Source organism: Bos taurus, chromosome 1 (assembly GCF_002263795.3).
Source record: "Bos taurus isolate L1 Dominette 01449 registration number 42190680 breed Hereford chromosome 1, ARS-UCD2.0, whole genome shotgun sequence".
In the NCBI taxonomy this organism is placed as follows: domain Eukaryota; kingdom Metazoa; phylum Chordata; class Mammalia; order Artiodactyla; family Bovidae; genus Bos; species Bos taurus.
The window spans coordinates 56,976,106-56,994,802 of record NC_037328.1 but is presented as its reverse complement, the minus strand read 5'-3'; the positions used below and the strand labels follow the sequence as shown (position 1 = coordinate 56,994,802).

At 37.9% G+C, this 18,697-nt stretch overlaps 1 protein-coding gene across 2 annotated transcripts in view; it reads left to right on the top strand.

Moving 5' to 3' along the window:
• Positions 1 to 18,697, top strand: part of SLC9C1 (solute carrier family 9 member C1) — a 114,262-nt gene that overhangs the window by 71,195 nt on the left and 24,370 nt on the right. For both annotated transcript variants that reach the window (XM_059887888.1, XM_024994298.2), the window contains exons 16-20: positions 1,601 to 1,796; positions 6,719 to 6,907; positions 7,982 to 8,131; positions 12,960 to 13,011; positions 14,239 to 14,387. In XM_059887888.1, coding sequence (XP_059743871.1) covers positions 1,601 to 1,796; positions 6,719 to 6,907; positions 7,982 to 8,131; positions 12,960 to 13,011; positions 14,239 to 14,387 — 736 coding nt within the window. The remainder of the gene's footprint in view (positions 1 to 1,600; positions 1,797 to 6,718; positions 6,908 to 7,981; positions 8,132 to 12,959; positions 13,012 to 14,238; positions 14,388 to 18,697) is intronic.

Below are 18,697 nucleotides of genomic sequence, written 5' to 3'. Positions count from 1 at the left end.
TATAATATCATATATGAAACGAGTCACTAGTCCAGGTTCGATGCACGATACTGGATGCTTGGGGCTGGTGCACTGGGACGACCCAGAGGGATGGTATGGGGAGGGAGGAGGGAGGAGGGCTCAGGATGGGGAACACACGTATACCTGTGGCAGATTCATTTTGATATATGGCAAAACCGATACAATATTGTAAAGTTAAAAAATAAAATAAAAAATTAAACCAGTAAAAAAATAAATAAATAAACAGAGAGTAGAAAAAGAGGCTACCAGAGCTGAGAGTTTAGGGAAATTGAGCTTAGTAAAAGGTTACAAACTTTCAGCTATAAGGTGAATAAAGTCTGAAGATGTAATGTAAGACATGGTGACTATAAAAGAAAAGAATTTAGTCATACCTCAAAATAGTCACACATCATGTGAGGCGATGCATGTATCAATTAACTAGATGGGAGGAATCCTTTCACAAAGTATATATATATATATTAAGCCACTAGGATAGACAGTTTCAATATCTACAATTTTACATGTCAGTTACACCTCAATATGACTGAGTTTTTTTAAAAGAAAAGAAAAACAATCTGAAGAGACAGCTGAGAGGGAAGTGTTATCTTGAAGTTAACAAGGCTTACATTCTATGGGTCTCCCTCTCTCTGGCACTGCCTGAGACCTTGGAGGATTTTGCAATTTGATGACAGGATCATATATGCATTTATGATTTATCTCATTTTTATTAAATAGGGATCCAAATCATAAATATTGTAAAAATTTCAGGTCCTGCATAACATGGGTCTAACTTTAAGAATAATGAAGTAATCAGCACTCACCTGCTCTTTAGTCAATAATTGATTAATCATTTTGTTTTAGTTTTAGCAATAATAATGCATTATTATACTACTTGAATAATTTAAAAATAAAATTAAAATTGCATAAAGTAAATCCTTTCACCCATAATTCTACTCTCTAGCATACTCAGTATAAAAATAATTTTTCAAAGCACATATGTTAATTTAAAGTTTTTGATAAAATGTGGGCCTATCCTGTTTGACTCCCACACATATTAGGATTTGTGCCAGATTATATGCCTTGACAAGGAAAAATGCTCATGATCCATTGCTAAGAGAAAAATAAGCAGGTTATAGAACAATATACATGATATAGTTCTTTTTGTATTCATAGATAATGATTATATAAACAAAAATATTGGAACAATATTAAAACTGATAATAGTAGCCATCTCTGAGAAGTGTGTTGATTAGAAGGTGGGAGAGATTTTTTTTAATTAATATCCCCAGTTTGAATTATCTCTGTTATATGATCTGAAGTATTTCTACTAAAAGTATAAGCAAAAATGAATGAGACCGTGAGGATAGAAAGAAAGAAAGAGGGGAAACTAGCCTGAAGACATTTACAGAGGAGGAAATTACAGGACCAGTATCTGAAGTAGAATGCCAGCAAGTGTTTGGTAGTGACGACTACTTCTCAGAATTAAGCAGGGCTTTGTGGCTATTGATGATTAGATCAGGACTGAGTATATAATGAAATTAATTCAGTGTAATTATTTTATCAGATAAAACTATCTCTTTTTTTAACTTTTTTTTTGCAGACATTGCTTTCTTCGTGCATGCCATAAAATAGTATTTACTGATGAATTTGAGTACATCGGATACCTTGTCATACTAATGAATATGTTTCCTATTATAATTTCTTGTATATCTGTGTTAAACGATATCTATGAGACAGAATTAGCATATGCTAACTACTCTTTTCTTGCATTTTATATCATGGAGGCACTACTTAAGGTAAAGCTAAATGTGCTTTTGTGTGTGTGTGGTACGTCTAACAGGGAGGTTGCATAACTTCATTTTTCACCCTAGGTGCCCAGACAGTTTTCTAAAGGATTGTATAAAATTCTCCCTCACTCCTCAAACAAATTTTTTTTTTAAAGGTGATTTTTACGGTGACAATAATAAATATTCACATTTTAAGTACTGATTTTGTATTTGTAAATGCTCAAATAATGTGTGTCAAAGAAGTGCAGAGTGAGTTACAAGGGTATTGGTAATGTTCTTCAGCTTGGCAAAGTGGTGAGCACCTGGGTTTTTTAAAATTTATTTTTATACTAGATAAATAAACAGTTGGATAAGTAGACTGATAGAGATTCATTTATACTTAAAAAACATTTCATAGTTTGATTTTTTTAGTTTAGTGTAAAGATAGCTGTTAAATGATGGAAATATATGTCCACAAACTGACAACAGTGTTGTGTTATATGGGGCTTCCCTAGGGCCTCAGCCGTAAAGAATCCACCTGCCAATGAGGGAGACATGGGCTCAATCCCTGTGTTGGGAAGATTCCCTGGGGAGGAAAACAGCAACCGACTTCAGTATTCTTCTGCCTGAGAAATCCCATGGACAGAGGAGCCTCGCAGTCCACTCCATGGGGTCGCAAAGAATCAGACACAACTTAGCAATTAAACAACAACAACAAATTGTGTCATATGAATCAAATTGTATATAAAATATTTTTATCCAGATGATTTAAATAGAGGAATTAAGTTTGATATTTGGACAAAATGGATGAATCTCAAATCATTACTGGAAAATTAAAATACTAGAGCTATGATTACTAGGGGGAGTGAAATGGATTCATATTCAATCATTGTATGTAATAAATTCCAACTAGTTGGAATAACCATAGGAGATGTCACAAAGTTAAGAAAAAATAAAGCAATTCAAGTTAGCATTAGTACTAGGGTGAGGGTGAGAGTAAAGTGTTCCCTAAAATCATTTAATATGTACTATAGTGGAAAGAACAATGAGCCCAGATGCAGACCTGACTCTGACTTTGGCTTTCTCCAACAAAATGTTAGCTGTTCACCAAGTCACTAAGCTTTTTTCAGCTTCAGTTTCTTCTTCTGTAAAATATCAAGGTTGGCCTAAATCTTCATAGCTGAGAGGACACTCCCAACTGTTCAATCCTGTGTTTGCCTCTCCTTTTTGTTTAACTCAAGATTCATCTTCACTGCCCAGTTTACGAACTTGCCGTCACTTATTTTCTTTGCCCTTTTTTCTATTTAGTTCAGTTCTCCCCCCTTTGTAGTATGCCTTTTAAAATATTCATTATATCAATAACAACAATAATAAATGATCACTGAGGTGCCAGGTATTACTACAATTATAACATTTCAAATCCTTGTTTATACTTTAATATAGATATTATGCCTTGCATTTTACAGATGAGGGACCTGAGTCTCTGAGAAGTTTTGTAACTTGTTTAAGGTCACACAGCTAATGAATAGAAGAGTTGGGATCCAATCCCTCAAAGTTTGTGTTCTTTCTTATATATAATTCTGCCTTAAACTTTCCTTCTCGTATTTTCAAACTTTCCCCCAATACTCCTCAACCTATCAGAGTAATGAATCTTTTAAAACTTTCTCAGAGGAAGGATAACTACTCTTCTGCATCAGAGTGCCAGAGGCTTTAACAACTTATTTGACAGATCTCTCTTCCTTTGAAGCTTGTGCTATCATTTTATACCAAGCTCTTCCTCTCCTAGGGCTGTATTCTCTCTCTCTCTCTCTCTCTCTCTCTTTCTGTGTGTGTGTGTGTGTGTGCATGTGTGTGCGTGTGTGTGCGTGTGTGTGTTAGCAGCTCAGTCATGTCCAACTCTTTGCAACCCCATGGACTGTAGCCCACAGGTTCCTCTGTCTATGGAATTCTCCCAGCAAGAATACTGGAGTAGGTTGCCATTCCCTTCTCCAGGGGGTCTTCTCAATCCTGGGATCAAACCATCCTTTCCTGTGCCTCCTGCACTGCGGGCAAATTCTTTACCATCTGAGCCCCCAGAGAAGCCCGAGTGGCTGTATTCTTTGACCTCCAAATAACTCCTTCGTGTTTCTGAATACTTGGTATCTAGATAAAGTCTTAATATTTATAACAGTTCTTCCAAGCTCCTAAGAGAAAGAACTCACCTATACTCTGTTGCAACAAGAAGGAAATGAGACTTACAGTAGCTAAATTGTGTCTTGCACAGGACCTGGATCTGATCTTCTGCTCCCTAGATTCAGACATTGACTTTCCTCAGCCTGGCCAAATGAGAGCACACTCAAGAGAAATGACCCTATACCATTAAACCCTCTACCACTTGTCTGTTTACAAACAAGTGTGACAATTTCTTTGGCCACCTGATGCAAAGAAGGGTCATTGGAAAAGACCCTAATGCTGGGAAAGATTGAAGGCAGCAGGAGAAGGGGATGACAGAAGATGAGATGGTTGGATGGCATCACTGATGTGATGGACATGAGTTTGAGTAGACTCTGGGAGTTGGTGTTGGACAGGGAAGCCTGGCATGCTGAGGTCCATGGGTTCACAGAGTCGGACACAACTGAGTGACTGAACTGAACTAATGACAATTTCTTAATTTACAATGAAGCTTTTGCTCTCCCTGGCATAAATATGTCTATCTCCTTCACTTTCTCTGAATTATAGTGAGTAGGAGGATTGGGTTGCTTAAAAGACAGATTAATCAAAATTATAAATCAGTATATTAAGTATTATGATTAAGAAATATACAGGGTGCTATTGGAAAACATGGGAATTCCTTATACAGAATAGTAGGGTCAGAGAAACAAGTCTATTAAGGAAAGGAGATGCTTGAATTGAACTTTGAATAATGAATAGGAGTAAAAGTAGAGACTGAACATGTAAGTATGGAGCAGAATAGACAACAAGAACAAAGGAAAACTTAGAAGTGCCAATGTGACACACACAGGGAACCCGACTCCCAATGACAGGAGCTTAGAGATGGATTGGTCAGGATGAAGACTGGAGAGATGTTAAATTTGTGTGGAGGATATGGAAAATAAAGCAAGAGACACGGACATGAATTATAAGATAGGGTCTCATGGGCCAGGCTATGTCAGTCACTTCTCTGGCATCAACTACCATTCATGGTCTGATGACCCCCAAACTTATGTCTCCTGCTTGGACTTTGTTCAAAGCCTCAGATCATATAAACAACTGATGACTGGGTCTCTACAACAAACCAACATCTCAAATAATTAATTCAAAATAAGTTTATCATCTCTAAACCTACTCTTCCTTCAAAGTTCCACTGGAAATCTAATTTCACAGGCTAGAATCCACAATCATTTTTGACTGTTCCCACTCTTAGTTACAGTTGTTCTTCAGTCACTAAGTCCTGTCTGACTCTTTGCGACCCCATGGACTGCAGTACACCAGGCTTACCTATCCTTCACTATTTCCTGGAGTTTGCTCAAATTGATGTATATTGAGTTGGTGATGCTGTGCAACTGTCTCATCCTCTGTCACCCACTTCTCCTGCCCTCAGTCTTTCCCAGCATCAAAGTCTTTTCCAATGAGTTGACTCTGCATCTGGAGAAGGCAATGGCACCCCACTCCAGTACTCTTGCCTGGAAAATCCCATGGACGGAGGAGCCTGGTAGGCTGTAGACCATGGGGTCGCGAAGAGTTGGACACGACTGAGCGACTTCACTTTCACTTTTCCCTTTCATGCATTGGAGAAGGAAATGGCAACCCACTCCAGTGTTCTTGCCTGGAGAATCCCAGGGACGGGGGAGCCTGGTGGGCTGCCGTCTCTGGGGTCGCACAGAGTTGGACACGACTGAAGTGACTTAGCAGCAGCAGCAGCAGCAGCAGACTCTGTATCAGGTGGCCAAGGTATTGGTGTTTCAGCTTCAGCATCAGTTCTTCCAGTGAATACTCAGAGTTGATTTCCTTAAGGATTAACTGGTTTGATCTCCCTGATATCCAAGGGACTCTCTAGAGTCTTCTCCAGCACAATTTGAACATATCACTTCTTCAGCCCTCAGCCTTCTTATGGTCCAACTCTCACATCTGTACATGACTACTGGAAATACCATAGCTTTGACTATGTGGACCTTTGTTGGCAAAGTAATGTCTCTGCTTTTTAATATGCTGTCTAGGTTTGTTATAGCTTTTCTTCCAAGGAGCAACATCTTTTAATTTCATGGTTGCCGTCAGCATCCACAGTGACTTGGACTTCTTTGGAGCCCAAGAAGATAATATCTAACACTGTTTCCACTTTTTGCCCATCTATTTGCCATGAAATGATGGGACCAGATGCTGTGATCTTTGTTTTTTGAATGTTGAGTTTTAAGCCTGCTCTTTCACTCTCCTCTTTCACCCTCATCAAGAGGCTCTTTAGTTCCTCTTCACTTTCTGCCATTAGAGTGGATATCATCTGTATATCTGAGGTTGTTTATGTTTCTCCCAGCAATCTTGATTCCAGCTTGTGATTCATCCAGCCTGGCATTTTGCATGATGTACTCTGCATATAAGTTAAATAAACAGGGTGACAATATAGAGCCTTGATGTATTCCTTTCCCAATTTTGAACCAGTCCATTATTCCACGCCTGATTCTAACTGTTGCTTCTTGACCTGCTTATTTATATAGTAAGATTTCAATAAAATATTTTTAAATAAATAAAGAACGAATGAATTAGTAGGTATTTTGAATAGTTTCTGTCTTGGAATAGATGCTTCAATGTTTTAACCATTTAATTTCAAGTTGATGTGATCACTTGCTAGTATTTCAGACAAGTAGAGTCTTAAGGTAGATCAGAGAAAAACTTAACTATTCATGTTTAAGTTATTATGGAAAATAATGTTGTGAAAGCAAAAACAAATAAGGTAGTACAATTTCTTTTTAAATCAACAGATAGCAGCAATGAGGAAGGAATATTTTTTCCATGCCTGGAATCTATTTGAGCTAACAATTACGTTAGTTGGCATCATAGATGTAATGCTGATTGAGACAAATTCCATTAACTATTATATTTTTGATTTGGTCCAAATAGTCATCATTATGAAAATTGTTAGATTTCTTCGCATCCTACGCATTTTGAAGGTAAAAAACTATTAAATCAAACAGTTTCAAATTTCTCCTAACTACTTCATGAAATATGGATGAAAATCAGCTTACTAGTTTTGTGGTTTCCACTTTCTGTTGGGCTGATGTTTATATTTAGATTCTTTTGACAAGTTAAGTCTCATAACAGATTATATTATGAATATCTAAATTATATTAGAAATTCATTTAGCACACGAAAGTAAAGAAATACTCATCACAGCCTTTCCTTTTAGTAGAAAGCACATGGAAACCCCAAAGTAACATTTATTCTTATGAATACCTGAAATAAATGATAGGAATTAGCAAAGCAAATCATGTATGTTTGTAGTGACAGTGCAAGTAGTATATATTCATACAAATTAAGGAACTGAAAAATACACACTTTGTGTTCTATAAACTTACAGTATTATGAAATCACAGCATCTAAAATGACCTTTAATTGTCTAATGTGTCTTTCTATAGCAATATAACAAGTAATTGTTTTCTGTATGAGTGTGGAGCACTGTGGAGCAAAGATAGGAAAATGTAGGGGTTGGCCAGTTCTGCTGAAGTTAGGAGACAGACAGTACAGTGGTGACAGATAAGCTGGAGACTTAAACCCGCAGCAAAGAAACAATGAGAAGTTAATTGTGGGGTCAAATAAGGACCATAGTTGTGGTGAGTTCTAACTCAATTAACTATGAAGCATCTAGTGAAAATTTTAGTGGGAGGTTTAGTCGGTAAAAGTGGCAATACTTCATAGACAGTCATTTTGTGACCTAAGCCCAGAAGATCAACCACGTTGTTTTCCAAGAATAAAACCACTTAAAATATCATGCAATTCTCTACAATGGAAATAAGTGGAAAACAAAGTCTTAACTTCACATAGGCATCTAATATTATTAGTTATGGGGAAGTAGCTCTAGCCACAAAGTTACAGAGATTCTGTGCATAAAATAACTAAGAATCTTGACAAGTTGCTATAGTTACCAGAGAGAATGTCATTTCTTATTACTACCTATTTTAAACTAGCCAACATAAAATCAACCATAATTTGTACAAATTTTATTAAATATAGTCTTGTTTTTTCAGCTTGTAACACCAAGGTTGCTGCAAATATTAGATAAAAGGATGAGTCATCAGCTGTCCTTTAGATATGCTATACTAAAAGGATATGTCCAAGGCGAAGCAGATATAATGACTATAATTGATAAGATTGCAAGTTCTAAACAGGTTAAACAGGTGAGGAAAACTTTAAATACTAAGAAAATGGTTTATTTCCCTCACTCCTCAGTTGCCCTCACCCATCGTGTCTTCTTTCTATATATGTAGAGGTGATCTCTGACTCCTGGTTTACTGAGAAATTTTTGCAAAAACAGAAACTAATCTACATTTATATTACTCAGGTGACTCCTTACTGAAGTATCTATGACACATTAGCAAGTTATGAGGCTCCTCTAGGTCCATCTATGTTTCTGCAAATAAGAGTATTTTCTTCTTATTATGGCTAAATAGTATTCCATTGTGTATATGTGCTGCATCATCTTTATCCATTTATCTGTCAATGGACATTTAGGTTGCTTCCATGTCTTGACTATTATAAACAGCATTATTCATACCAGCCAAAAAGTTGAGACAACCCACATGTCTATCAGCTGTTGAACTGATAAATAAAATGTGATGTAATTGCACAATGGAATACTAATATTATTAAGCAATAAAAAGGATGAAATATTGATACTATAGCATGAATGAACTTTGAAAGCATGCTAACTGAAAGAAGATAGTCACAAAGCACTTATAGTATGATTCAATATATAAGAAATGTCCAGAACAGGCAAATCTGTACAGACAGAAAATAGACTACTGGTTGCCTATGGCTGGGGGTGGGGGGTTGGGTGTGGATGAGGAGGAACTGTAATGGTTATGAAATTTCTTTTTGGAGGATGAAGATGTTTTAAAATTGATTGTGAGGATGATTGCACAATACCATGAATGTATTAAAAACCATTTAATTGTATACTTCGAATGAGTAAAACAAAAACAAAAACAAAAAAACAAGTCATGAGCCTCTTGGAGCACACATTTTGGTCCTTTTGGAGCTATCATGAAACCCATGTGCACAAATCAGCTTCTCTCAAAGCAAGTTTCAGGATCTATCAGGCTAAGATGCATTAAATAGGAAATACTGCAGGATGATAAGTGATGGCAGGATTGAGCAGACAGACCCTCCTCATAATTTCCAAAGCTCCTTCTGTTTCTCTATATGCTTGATTTTCCCACAGTAAATAGTAAAAATGAAGGATGGGGATCTGACAAGTAGAAAGAAGTACCACTAACTTATTTAGAGGGAAACCATATCTAATTCCCTCATTTTACAGATTGTCAGGGAATGTTTAACAGGAGGATTCCTACATGCTGTTTCTCACAGGTCCTTTGTTTCTTTTTAAGCAGAACAGCACGCTGCTCCCACGAACTGGGGTCGTTGTGTGAGACAGGCTTGAATCTCCTTTAGTAAACATTCTCTATATGACAAAACTGCTTAATCTCGATCCCCTTTCTTGAGATATGGATTGTCTCCTGACCTTGTGACCATCATCATCCCTTGTTCCCTTGGTAACAGTTACTGTACATTTGGTTTTCTGATCTTTATCATTGATGAAAGAAACTTCTTGTACTACAGCCTATATATACTCACAGAAAAATCATTAAAGCACCTTTGCTCCATCAGAGCTTGGGTCCCCATGTCTGTCTGTCTGTCTTTCTTTCTTTCTTTCCCTCTCTCTCTCTCTTTCTCTTTGGCTGATTCCTTGGAGTGCAGAGACCCATCTTGCTCACTCTCCTGCCCGGGCTTCTAAGACTCCCTCAAGAAGGCGCCCTGTGCCTTCACCCTGCCTCAAGAGGGTGCCCAGTGCCTTCATGAGAGATGCAAGTCCTGTGTTAAGGACTTTATTGGTTTTCTGCGTAAACCAGGGAGTGTCAGCCTCTTTCTCTCTTTCATTTTCTTTTTTTTTTTAATATAAATTTATTTATTTTAATTGGAGGTTAATTACTTTACAATATTGTATTGGTTTTGCCATACATCAACATGAATCTGCTACAGGTATACACATGTTCCCCATCTCAAACCCCCATCTCTCCACCCTCCCCGTATCATCCCTCTGGGTCGTCCCAGTGCACCAGCCCCAAGCATCCTGTATCATGCACTAAACTTGGACTGGCGATTCATTTCATATATGGTATTATACATGTTTCAATGCCATTCTCCCAAATCATCCCACCCTCTCCCTCTCCCACAGAGTCCAAAAGACTGTTCTGTACATCTGTGTCTGTTTTGCTGTCTCGCATACAGGGTTATCATTACCATCTTTCTAAATTCCATATATATGCGTTAGTATACTGTATTGGTGTTTTTCTTTCTGGCTTACATCACTCTGTATAATTGGCTCCAGTTTCATCCACCTCATTAGAACTGATTCAAATGTATTCTTTTTAATGGCTGAGTAATACTCCATTGTGTATATGTACCACAGCTTTCTCATCCATTCATCTGCTGATGGACATCTAGGTTGCTTCCATGTCCTGGCTATTATAAACAGTGCTGTGATGAACATTGGGGTACACATGTCTCTTTCCCTTCTGGTTTCCTCAGTGTGTGTGCCCAGCAGTGGGATTGCTGGATCATAAGGCAGTTCTATTTCCAGTTTTTTAAGGAATCTCCACACTGTTCCCCATAGTGGCTGTACTAGTTTGCATTCCCATCAACAGTGTAAGAGGGTTCCCTTTTCTCCACACCCTCTCCAGCATTTATTGCTTGTAGACTTTTGGATCACAGCCATTCTGACTGGCATGAAATGGTACCTCATTGTGATTTTGATTTGCATTTCTCTGATAATGAGTGATGTTGAGCATCTTTTCATGTGTTTGTTAGCCATCTGTATGTCTTCTTTGGAGAAATGTCTATTTTGTTCTTTGGCCCATTTTTTGATTGGGTCTTTTATTTTTCTGGAATTGAGCTGCAGGAGTTGCTTGTATATTTTTGAGATTAGTTGTTTGTCAGTTGCTTCCTTGGCTATTATTTTCTCCCATTCTGAAGGCTGTCTTTTCACCTTGCCTATAGTTTCCTTTGTTGTGCAGAAGCTTTTAACTTTAATTAGGTCCCATTTGTTTATTTTTGCTTTTATTTCCAAGATTCTGGGAGGTGGGTCATAGAGGATCCTGCTGTGATTTATGTCAGAGAGTGTTTTGCCTATGTTCTCCTCTAGGAGAAGGCAATGGCACCCCACTCCAGAACTTTTGCCTGGAAAATCCCATGGACGGAGGAGCCTGGTAGGCTGCAGTCCATGGGGTTGCTAGAGTCAGACACGACTGAGCGACTTCCCTTTCACTTTTCACTTTCATGCATTGGAGAAGGAAATGGCAACCCACTCCAGTGTTCTTGCCTGGAGAATCCCAGTGACGGGGGAGCCTGGTGGGCTACTGTCTATGGGATCGCACAGAGTCAGACACGACTGAAGCGACTTAGCAGCAGCAGCAGCAGGAGTTTTATAGTTTCTGGTCTTACATATAGATCTTTAATCCATTTTGAGTTTATTTTTGTGTATGGTGTTAGAAAGTGTTCTAGTTTCATTCTTTTACAAGTGGTTGACCAGTTTTCCCAGCACCACTTGTTAAAGAGGTTGTCTTTAATCCATTGTATATTCTTGCCTCCTTTGTCAAAGATAAGGTGTCCATAGGTGCGTGGGTTTATCTCTGGGCTTTCTATTTTGTTCCATTGATCTCTATTTCTGTCTTTGTGCCAGTACCATACTGTCTTGATGACTGTGGCTTTGTAGTAGAGTCTGAAGTCAGGCAGGTTGATTCCTCCAGTTCCATTCTTCTTTCTCAAGATTGCTTTGGCTATTTGAGGTTTTTTGTATTTCCATACAAATTGTGAAATTATTTGTTCTAGCTCTGTGAAAAATACCATTGGTAGCTTGATAGGATCATCACCTCCGGACTGCCAGGTCCCAGTCCATTAAAGGACCCCAACAACAGATGAGAAAAATGAAGCCAAGAAATGAAGCCAATTTAATGGTTATGTCCAGTCACATACACAACTAGTAAACAGCAAACAGAATGCTAGGGCCTAAGTTCTATATCTTATTTTTCATTTTCTCAATTGAGTCAGATTAACACTGTGCCCCTAAGTTTATCATCGAGTGAAATTAGACAGTCATCTTTCAAGATAATTTAGAACATTTTAATGCTATATGTCATGTGCCCAAAGTTATGTAGCTGAGAACATTGAACACTCAATATGTAGTTGAACACAAATCACTGTATCTTTTCTCTATTTACCACCTGTAACTTTAAAACAACTTTGCTGAATTTTGTTACCTTTTATACTCACTCATACTGAGGATACACAGTAGGAAATACAAAAGAACTTGAATATTTAAGATATTGGGCAGTTTCAGTCTTCATTTCTGCTCTCACATATTTTGGTTAAAACTTCTATCTCATTTAAGGTTGGAAACCACATGTATTTCCTAAATTCAGAGATTCTCAAAAATTGAATGGGAAATACCTCACATGCCTGTATTTTTCATAATCAACAGTATCCTAAAGTAAGTTACTTTAAGAAAAAATATATGACTTACCTTTGGGCTTCTCAAAGTCAGCCTAGGTAATGCCACTTCTCATCCTCTCCACCACTCTTGCTGGAGTAAAATAAAATTCATTGCACAAAATTCTCAGGTGGCACTAGTGATAGAGAACCCGCCTGGTAATGCAGGAGACACAAGAGACATGGGTTCAATTCCAGAGTCAGGATGATCCCCTGGAGGAGGACACGGCAACCCACTCCAGTATTCTTGCCTGAAGAATCCCATGGACAGAGGAGCCTGGCGGTTTACAGTCCATAGCATTGCAAAGAGTTGGACATGACTGAAGTGACTTGGCACGCATGCACAAAATTCAATTCTAATTCCAGAAAAGTTTCCATCATATTTTTCTTGACAGTTATTAATTTAGGTAAAAAATTAATCAATTGTTTTCCAATAGGAATAACATTTCTTTTGTTCCGTAGATGTTATTAAGGAGGGTAACGAAGAACACAGGACATGCTATGAAAGAACTAGGTAGGTACCTCTCACCTTAAAGATCTAGCATGACCATTTGTTTATCATCATTCCTTTAGAGAGGAAATGGTTTTGATAACTAAACTGATCTTTGAGGAGATCTACTTATTATCAATAATAAAGTGAATAACTCCAACAATCAACATGATCATATCTTTGACTGAATGAGAATAGTGTAATATTACCCCTCCACATTTGTTTTTTCTGCCTTATGTGACAATGAAGACCTTTTCGTTTCTGTTTAAATAAAACACATTAGCATGCCATGATTGTGCATGTCTTTATCACACTATAAATTCTATTTTCTTCCAAACGTATTGTCTTGAGCAACACAAGGAAAGAAGTTATTTTTTTTTCTCCTGTTGCCACAGAGTTGCCATCTGAGGATTTAGGCTTTAAAATGAGTTGAAATCAGAACAGAATCTCATGGAATTGCTGGTTTGGCTGCTAGAAGGCTCAGTGCTCAAACGTGACAACAGCCTGTTCTCTGAATTGTGCCAGGTCATGGTCCTAGTGCAAGACAAATCCTGGGAGTGAGACAGACATCTCTACGGCATAGTGTTTATTATGTTCAGAAAAGGGAGTTTGGTACCAGATGGTGGACAGTAAAAGAACACAGCAAATCTGCAATGAGCCCAATCATGAGAGATCTTTCACAGCATAGTTGTCAAGCCAGACAAGAGGTCATGACCAAGAAAAACTCCTAAGTGGATGAAACTCTCATGGGCACCCAGGAATCCACATCATATTAGCAGAAGAACATAGATGGATGCATCATCTAGATGCCCAGGCAGGATGGGTGGAAATGACCCAGAATGAGTGAGAGGATTTGATCAGAAGCCATGTTTAAGCACACAATCTATCATCTGAAATCTTGATTCAAACAGAATAAAAAATTGGGTCATAAACTTTAGACCTAGAGCCCAGGAGAGCCTCTCAGTGTCCAGTTTAGGTGCATTAGTATAACTGTTAATCCTAGGACTAGGGTTGTCTGTCCTTCTTCATGGGCTTAGATAGAGCATGGGCTGCCGACAAGGAAATGTCAGGCAGAACTGTGCAATTATGGGTGAATTTTGATTAATTGCAGAAATCTCTTTAGGGAGAGATACATTTCCCTGTGATAAGGGTTGTGCTTCATGGGTTTAGAAAATAAATATTAGCTTACTGTCCACATGAAATATTTAAGCAATGTCCTATTTCATTTGAAAATATTTTGTTATTTTTCAGGCTACTTAGAGTATGATCACCCAGAAATTGCTGTCACTATGAAAACAAAGGAGGAGATTAATGTCATGCTCAGTTTGGCTAGAGAAATTGTTAAAGTTTTCAGATTAAAAGGCATTCTTCATAAAATTGAAGGTTCTGAAATTAATAAGGTATGGTGGAATATTTTCAAAGCAAATATACTTACTTGTTAGTCATTTATGATCTTCAAACCTGCTTTCAGTCCTTTCCAATATAGGCCATTTCTGCAATGTAAATGCATAACTTAAAATAATTGTCTAAAGAAAAATACCTACCAGAAGAGCTTCCTTCCTGAAACTCTAGTGGTCACCTTCTCTTTCCTTTCTTGCTGCAATGAGGGACCACATCTTTCTATGCTTTGTACCCAAAACAAAGGTATAATGAAATCTTTTCTCATCCTAGGCTAGACTGGGTATTAGTATGTTCCTGGCAATTATCTGTGACTCCGAAATAATTTTCCCAGAGAAACTGTAATTTATAAGAACACTCAATTATAGGGTTAAAATTAATTAAATTTTCTTTCTTCAAGTTGTTTAAATGGTATTGGGAAATGTAAAAAGATAGAGAGGGTCCCAACTCATTCTGTAAGTATAAAATTTATGCCCCAAATCAGGAATAGTATAAGAAAAAAAATAAAGCTATTATACTTGTGAATACATATATAAAACTTTTTTATCGTAATAGTAGCTAATTGAATCTGGCAGTATAGGCAAAGCATGATATGCTATAACTAAAAAGGTTTTGTCTCCCAAAATAGCTATATAACTCACTTATTGAGAGATCAAAGAAGACAAGTCATTTGATAAAATTCAACTCTATTCAGAATGTTCAAAGGCTAATAAAAGAAATAGCAATTCTTAACTAGATAAAGAATATATATTAAAAATATGAAGCAAACATTGTATTAGACGGCAAAACATTAAGCAATATTTCCATTAAAGTTGGGAAAAAATAAGAATGAATAGTTCATTCCAAGAAGTGAAAGCTGTGTTTGTAGGTCTTAGCAGAAAAACAAAAGGAACTTGAAACACGAAAGTTTTGGAGAATGGACAAAACTATTACTGTTTATTCATTGTTTAATCTAAAACCCTGAGAATTAACTTCAAATCAATAATATGGGACCAATAAAATAATTCAACAGGGCTTCCAGAAACAAGATCAACATTAAAAATATTCCACAACTAAAGAAAATGTGGAAAAATATTGTATTCACAGTAGTAATTAGAAACTCTAAATCCTTAAGCTTGAACTCAAGGTAATAGATATGTAACACACATGTAGCAGGAACTAAAAGGCATATTTAATCAGGTAGAAAAACAAGTCACCTTGAAAACAGGACCATGGAAATTATATTATGTGAGGAATAGAAAGAAAAAGATTGAAGAAAAGTGAACAGAGTCTAAGGGACCAGTGAGAAACCATCAGTGGACCAACATATGCATTGTAGATGTCCCATGAAGACGAGAGAGAGGGAGAGAAAGGAACAGAGAGGAAATTTAAAGAAGTATTGGCTTAAAACTTTCTAAACTTTATACCAAGCATGAATATTAACATCTAAGAAGCTCAGTGAACTTCAAGTAAGATGAACTCAAATAGACCTACACCAAGACATATTATAACCAAATTGCTGAAGAGAACTTTGAAATCAGCGAAAGATTAAAAACTCATCACATACAAGGGATCCTCAATAAGATCATCATCAGATTTCTCATCAGAAATTTTGGAGACCAGAAGAAAGTGGGCTGATATGTTCAAAGTACTAAAAGAAAAAAAGTAGTCAAGTAAGAGGGCTTCCCAGCTGGCTAAGTGGTAAAGAAGTTGCCTGCCAAGCAGAAGACATAGGTTTGACCCATGGGCTGGGAAGATCCTCTGAAGAAGAAAATAGCAACCCACTCCAGTGTTCTTGTCTGGGAAATCCCATGGATCCAGGAACCTGGTGGGCTACAGTCCCTGGGGTCGCAAAGAGTCAGACACAACTTAGTGACCAAACAGCAGCAGCAGAAATCAACTAAGAACCTTATATCCAGCAAAACTGTCTTTTAGAAATGAGAGGAAAATGAAGACATTCTCAAACAAAAGCTGAGGGAGTTCATTACCACTATACCTGCCCTGAAAGAAATGCTAAAAGATGTCATGCAGATGGAAATGAAAGGACACTGGACAATAACTCAAATCCATATGAGGAAATAAAAACCTCAATACAGGTAAGTACATGGGCAATTATTAAAGCTAATAGTGTTGTAATAACAGTGTCTGACTCTACTTTTTGTTTTCTACATGATTTAAGACGCTAATACATTTTAAAAAGTAACTCTTTGTCTAAAAGCTAGCAGTATTATATCTCTGACTTATAATGTTATACTTTGTTTTCTACATAATTAAAGAGATGAAAACGTTTAAAAAATATTCGTTTATGTTTTGGATAGACAACATACAAAGATGTAATTTTGTGACATCAACTACAAGGGGTAAGGATGGAACTGTTAGAGGAACAGAGTTTTGTATGTTACAGGAGTTAAACTGGTATAAATTCAAATTACAGTGTTATATTTTAGGATGCTAAATGTAATCCAACATCCGCTGGATCATGGAAAAAGCAAGAGAGTTCCAGAAAAACATCTATTTCTGCTTTATTGACTATGCCAAAGCCTTTGACTGTGTGGATCACAATAAACTGTGGAAAATTCTTCAAGAGATGGGAATACCAGACCACCTGATCTGCCTTTTGAGAAATTTGTATGCAGGTCAGGAAGCAACAGTTAGAACTGGACATGGAACAACAGACTGGTTCCACATAGGAAAAGGAGTTCGTCAAGGCTGTATATTGTCACCCTGTTTATTTAACTTATATGCAGAGTACATCATGAGAAACGCTGGGCTGGAAGAAGGACAAGCTGGAATCAAGACTGCTGGGAGAAATATCAATAACCTCAGATATGCAGATGACAACACCCTTATGGCAGAAAGTGAAGAGGAACTAAAAAGCCTCTTGATGAAAGTGAAAGTGGAGAGTGAAAAAGTTGGCTTAAAGCTCGACATTCAGAAAACGAAGATCATGGCATCCAGTCCCATCACTTCATGGGAAATAGATGGGGAAACAGTGGAAACAGTGTCAGACTTTATTTTTTTGGGCTCCAAAATCACTGCAGATGGTGACTGCAGCCATGAAATTAAAAGATGCTTACTCCTTGGAAGGAAAGTTATGACCAACCTAGACAGCATATTGAAAAGCAGAGACATTACTTTGCCAACAAAGGTCCATCTAGTCAAGGCTATGGTTTTTCCTGTGGTCATGTATGGATGTGAGAGTTGGACTGTGAAGAAGGCTGAGCACCGAAGAATTGATGCTTTTGAACTGTGGTGTTGGAGAAGACTCTTGAGAATCCCTTGGACTGCAAGGAGATCCAACCAGTCCATTCTAAAGGAGATCAGCCCTGGGATTTCTTTGGAAGGAATGATGCTGAAGCTGAAACTCCAGTATTTTGGCCACCTCATGCAAAGAGTTGACTCATTGGAAAAGACTCTGATGCTGGGAGGGATTGGGGGCAGGAGGAGAAGGGGACGACAGAGGATGAGATGGCTGGATGGCATCACTGACTCGATGGACGTGAATCTCAGTGAACTCCGGGAGTTGGTGATGAACAGGGAGGCCTGGCATGCTGTGATTCATGGGGTCGCAAAGAGTCGGACATGACGGAGCGACTGAACTGAACTGGACGTTATAGATGAACTTCAGAAACATAATGTTGAACAAATGAAACACAAACAAGTACATTCACTGATTTCATGCGGATACCACTCGAAACTAGACAAATGCTAAACTATGGTAATAGAAGAAGAGTGTTACTTTGGGGTAGAAGTAATGACTAGAAGAGAACATCAAGGAGGATTCTAAGGTGCAATGGATGTTTTTAATCTTGGTTATGGTTACGTAGATGTTTTTATGTCGTAAATGTTCTTTGAGTGGACATTTAGGATTTGTGCACTTTTGCATGAGAAGGCAATGGCAACCCACTCCAGTACTCGTGCCTGGAAAATCCCATGGATGGAGGAACCTGGTAGGCTGAAGTCCATGGGGTCGCGAAGAGTCGGACACGACTGAGCGACGTCTCTGCTGCTGCTGCTAAGTCACTTCAGTCGTGTCCGACTGTGTGACCCCATAGATGGCAGCCCACCAGGCTCCGCTGTGCCTGGGATTCTCCAGGCAAGAGAACACTGGAGTGGGTTGCCATTTCCTTCTCCAATGCTTGAAAGTGAAAAGTGACAGTGAAGTCACTCAGTCGTGTCCAACTCTTTTCGACCCCATGGACTGCAGCCTACCAGGCTCCTCCATCCATGGGATTTTCCAGGCAAGAGTATACTTCAGTAAAAAGATTTACTTTTAAAAATAATCTATGACTTCAGAATAATGATAACATAGAAAAATGCTTCAAGAGGGGAT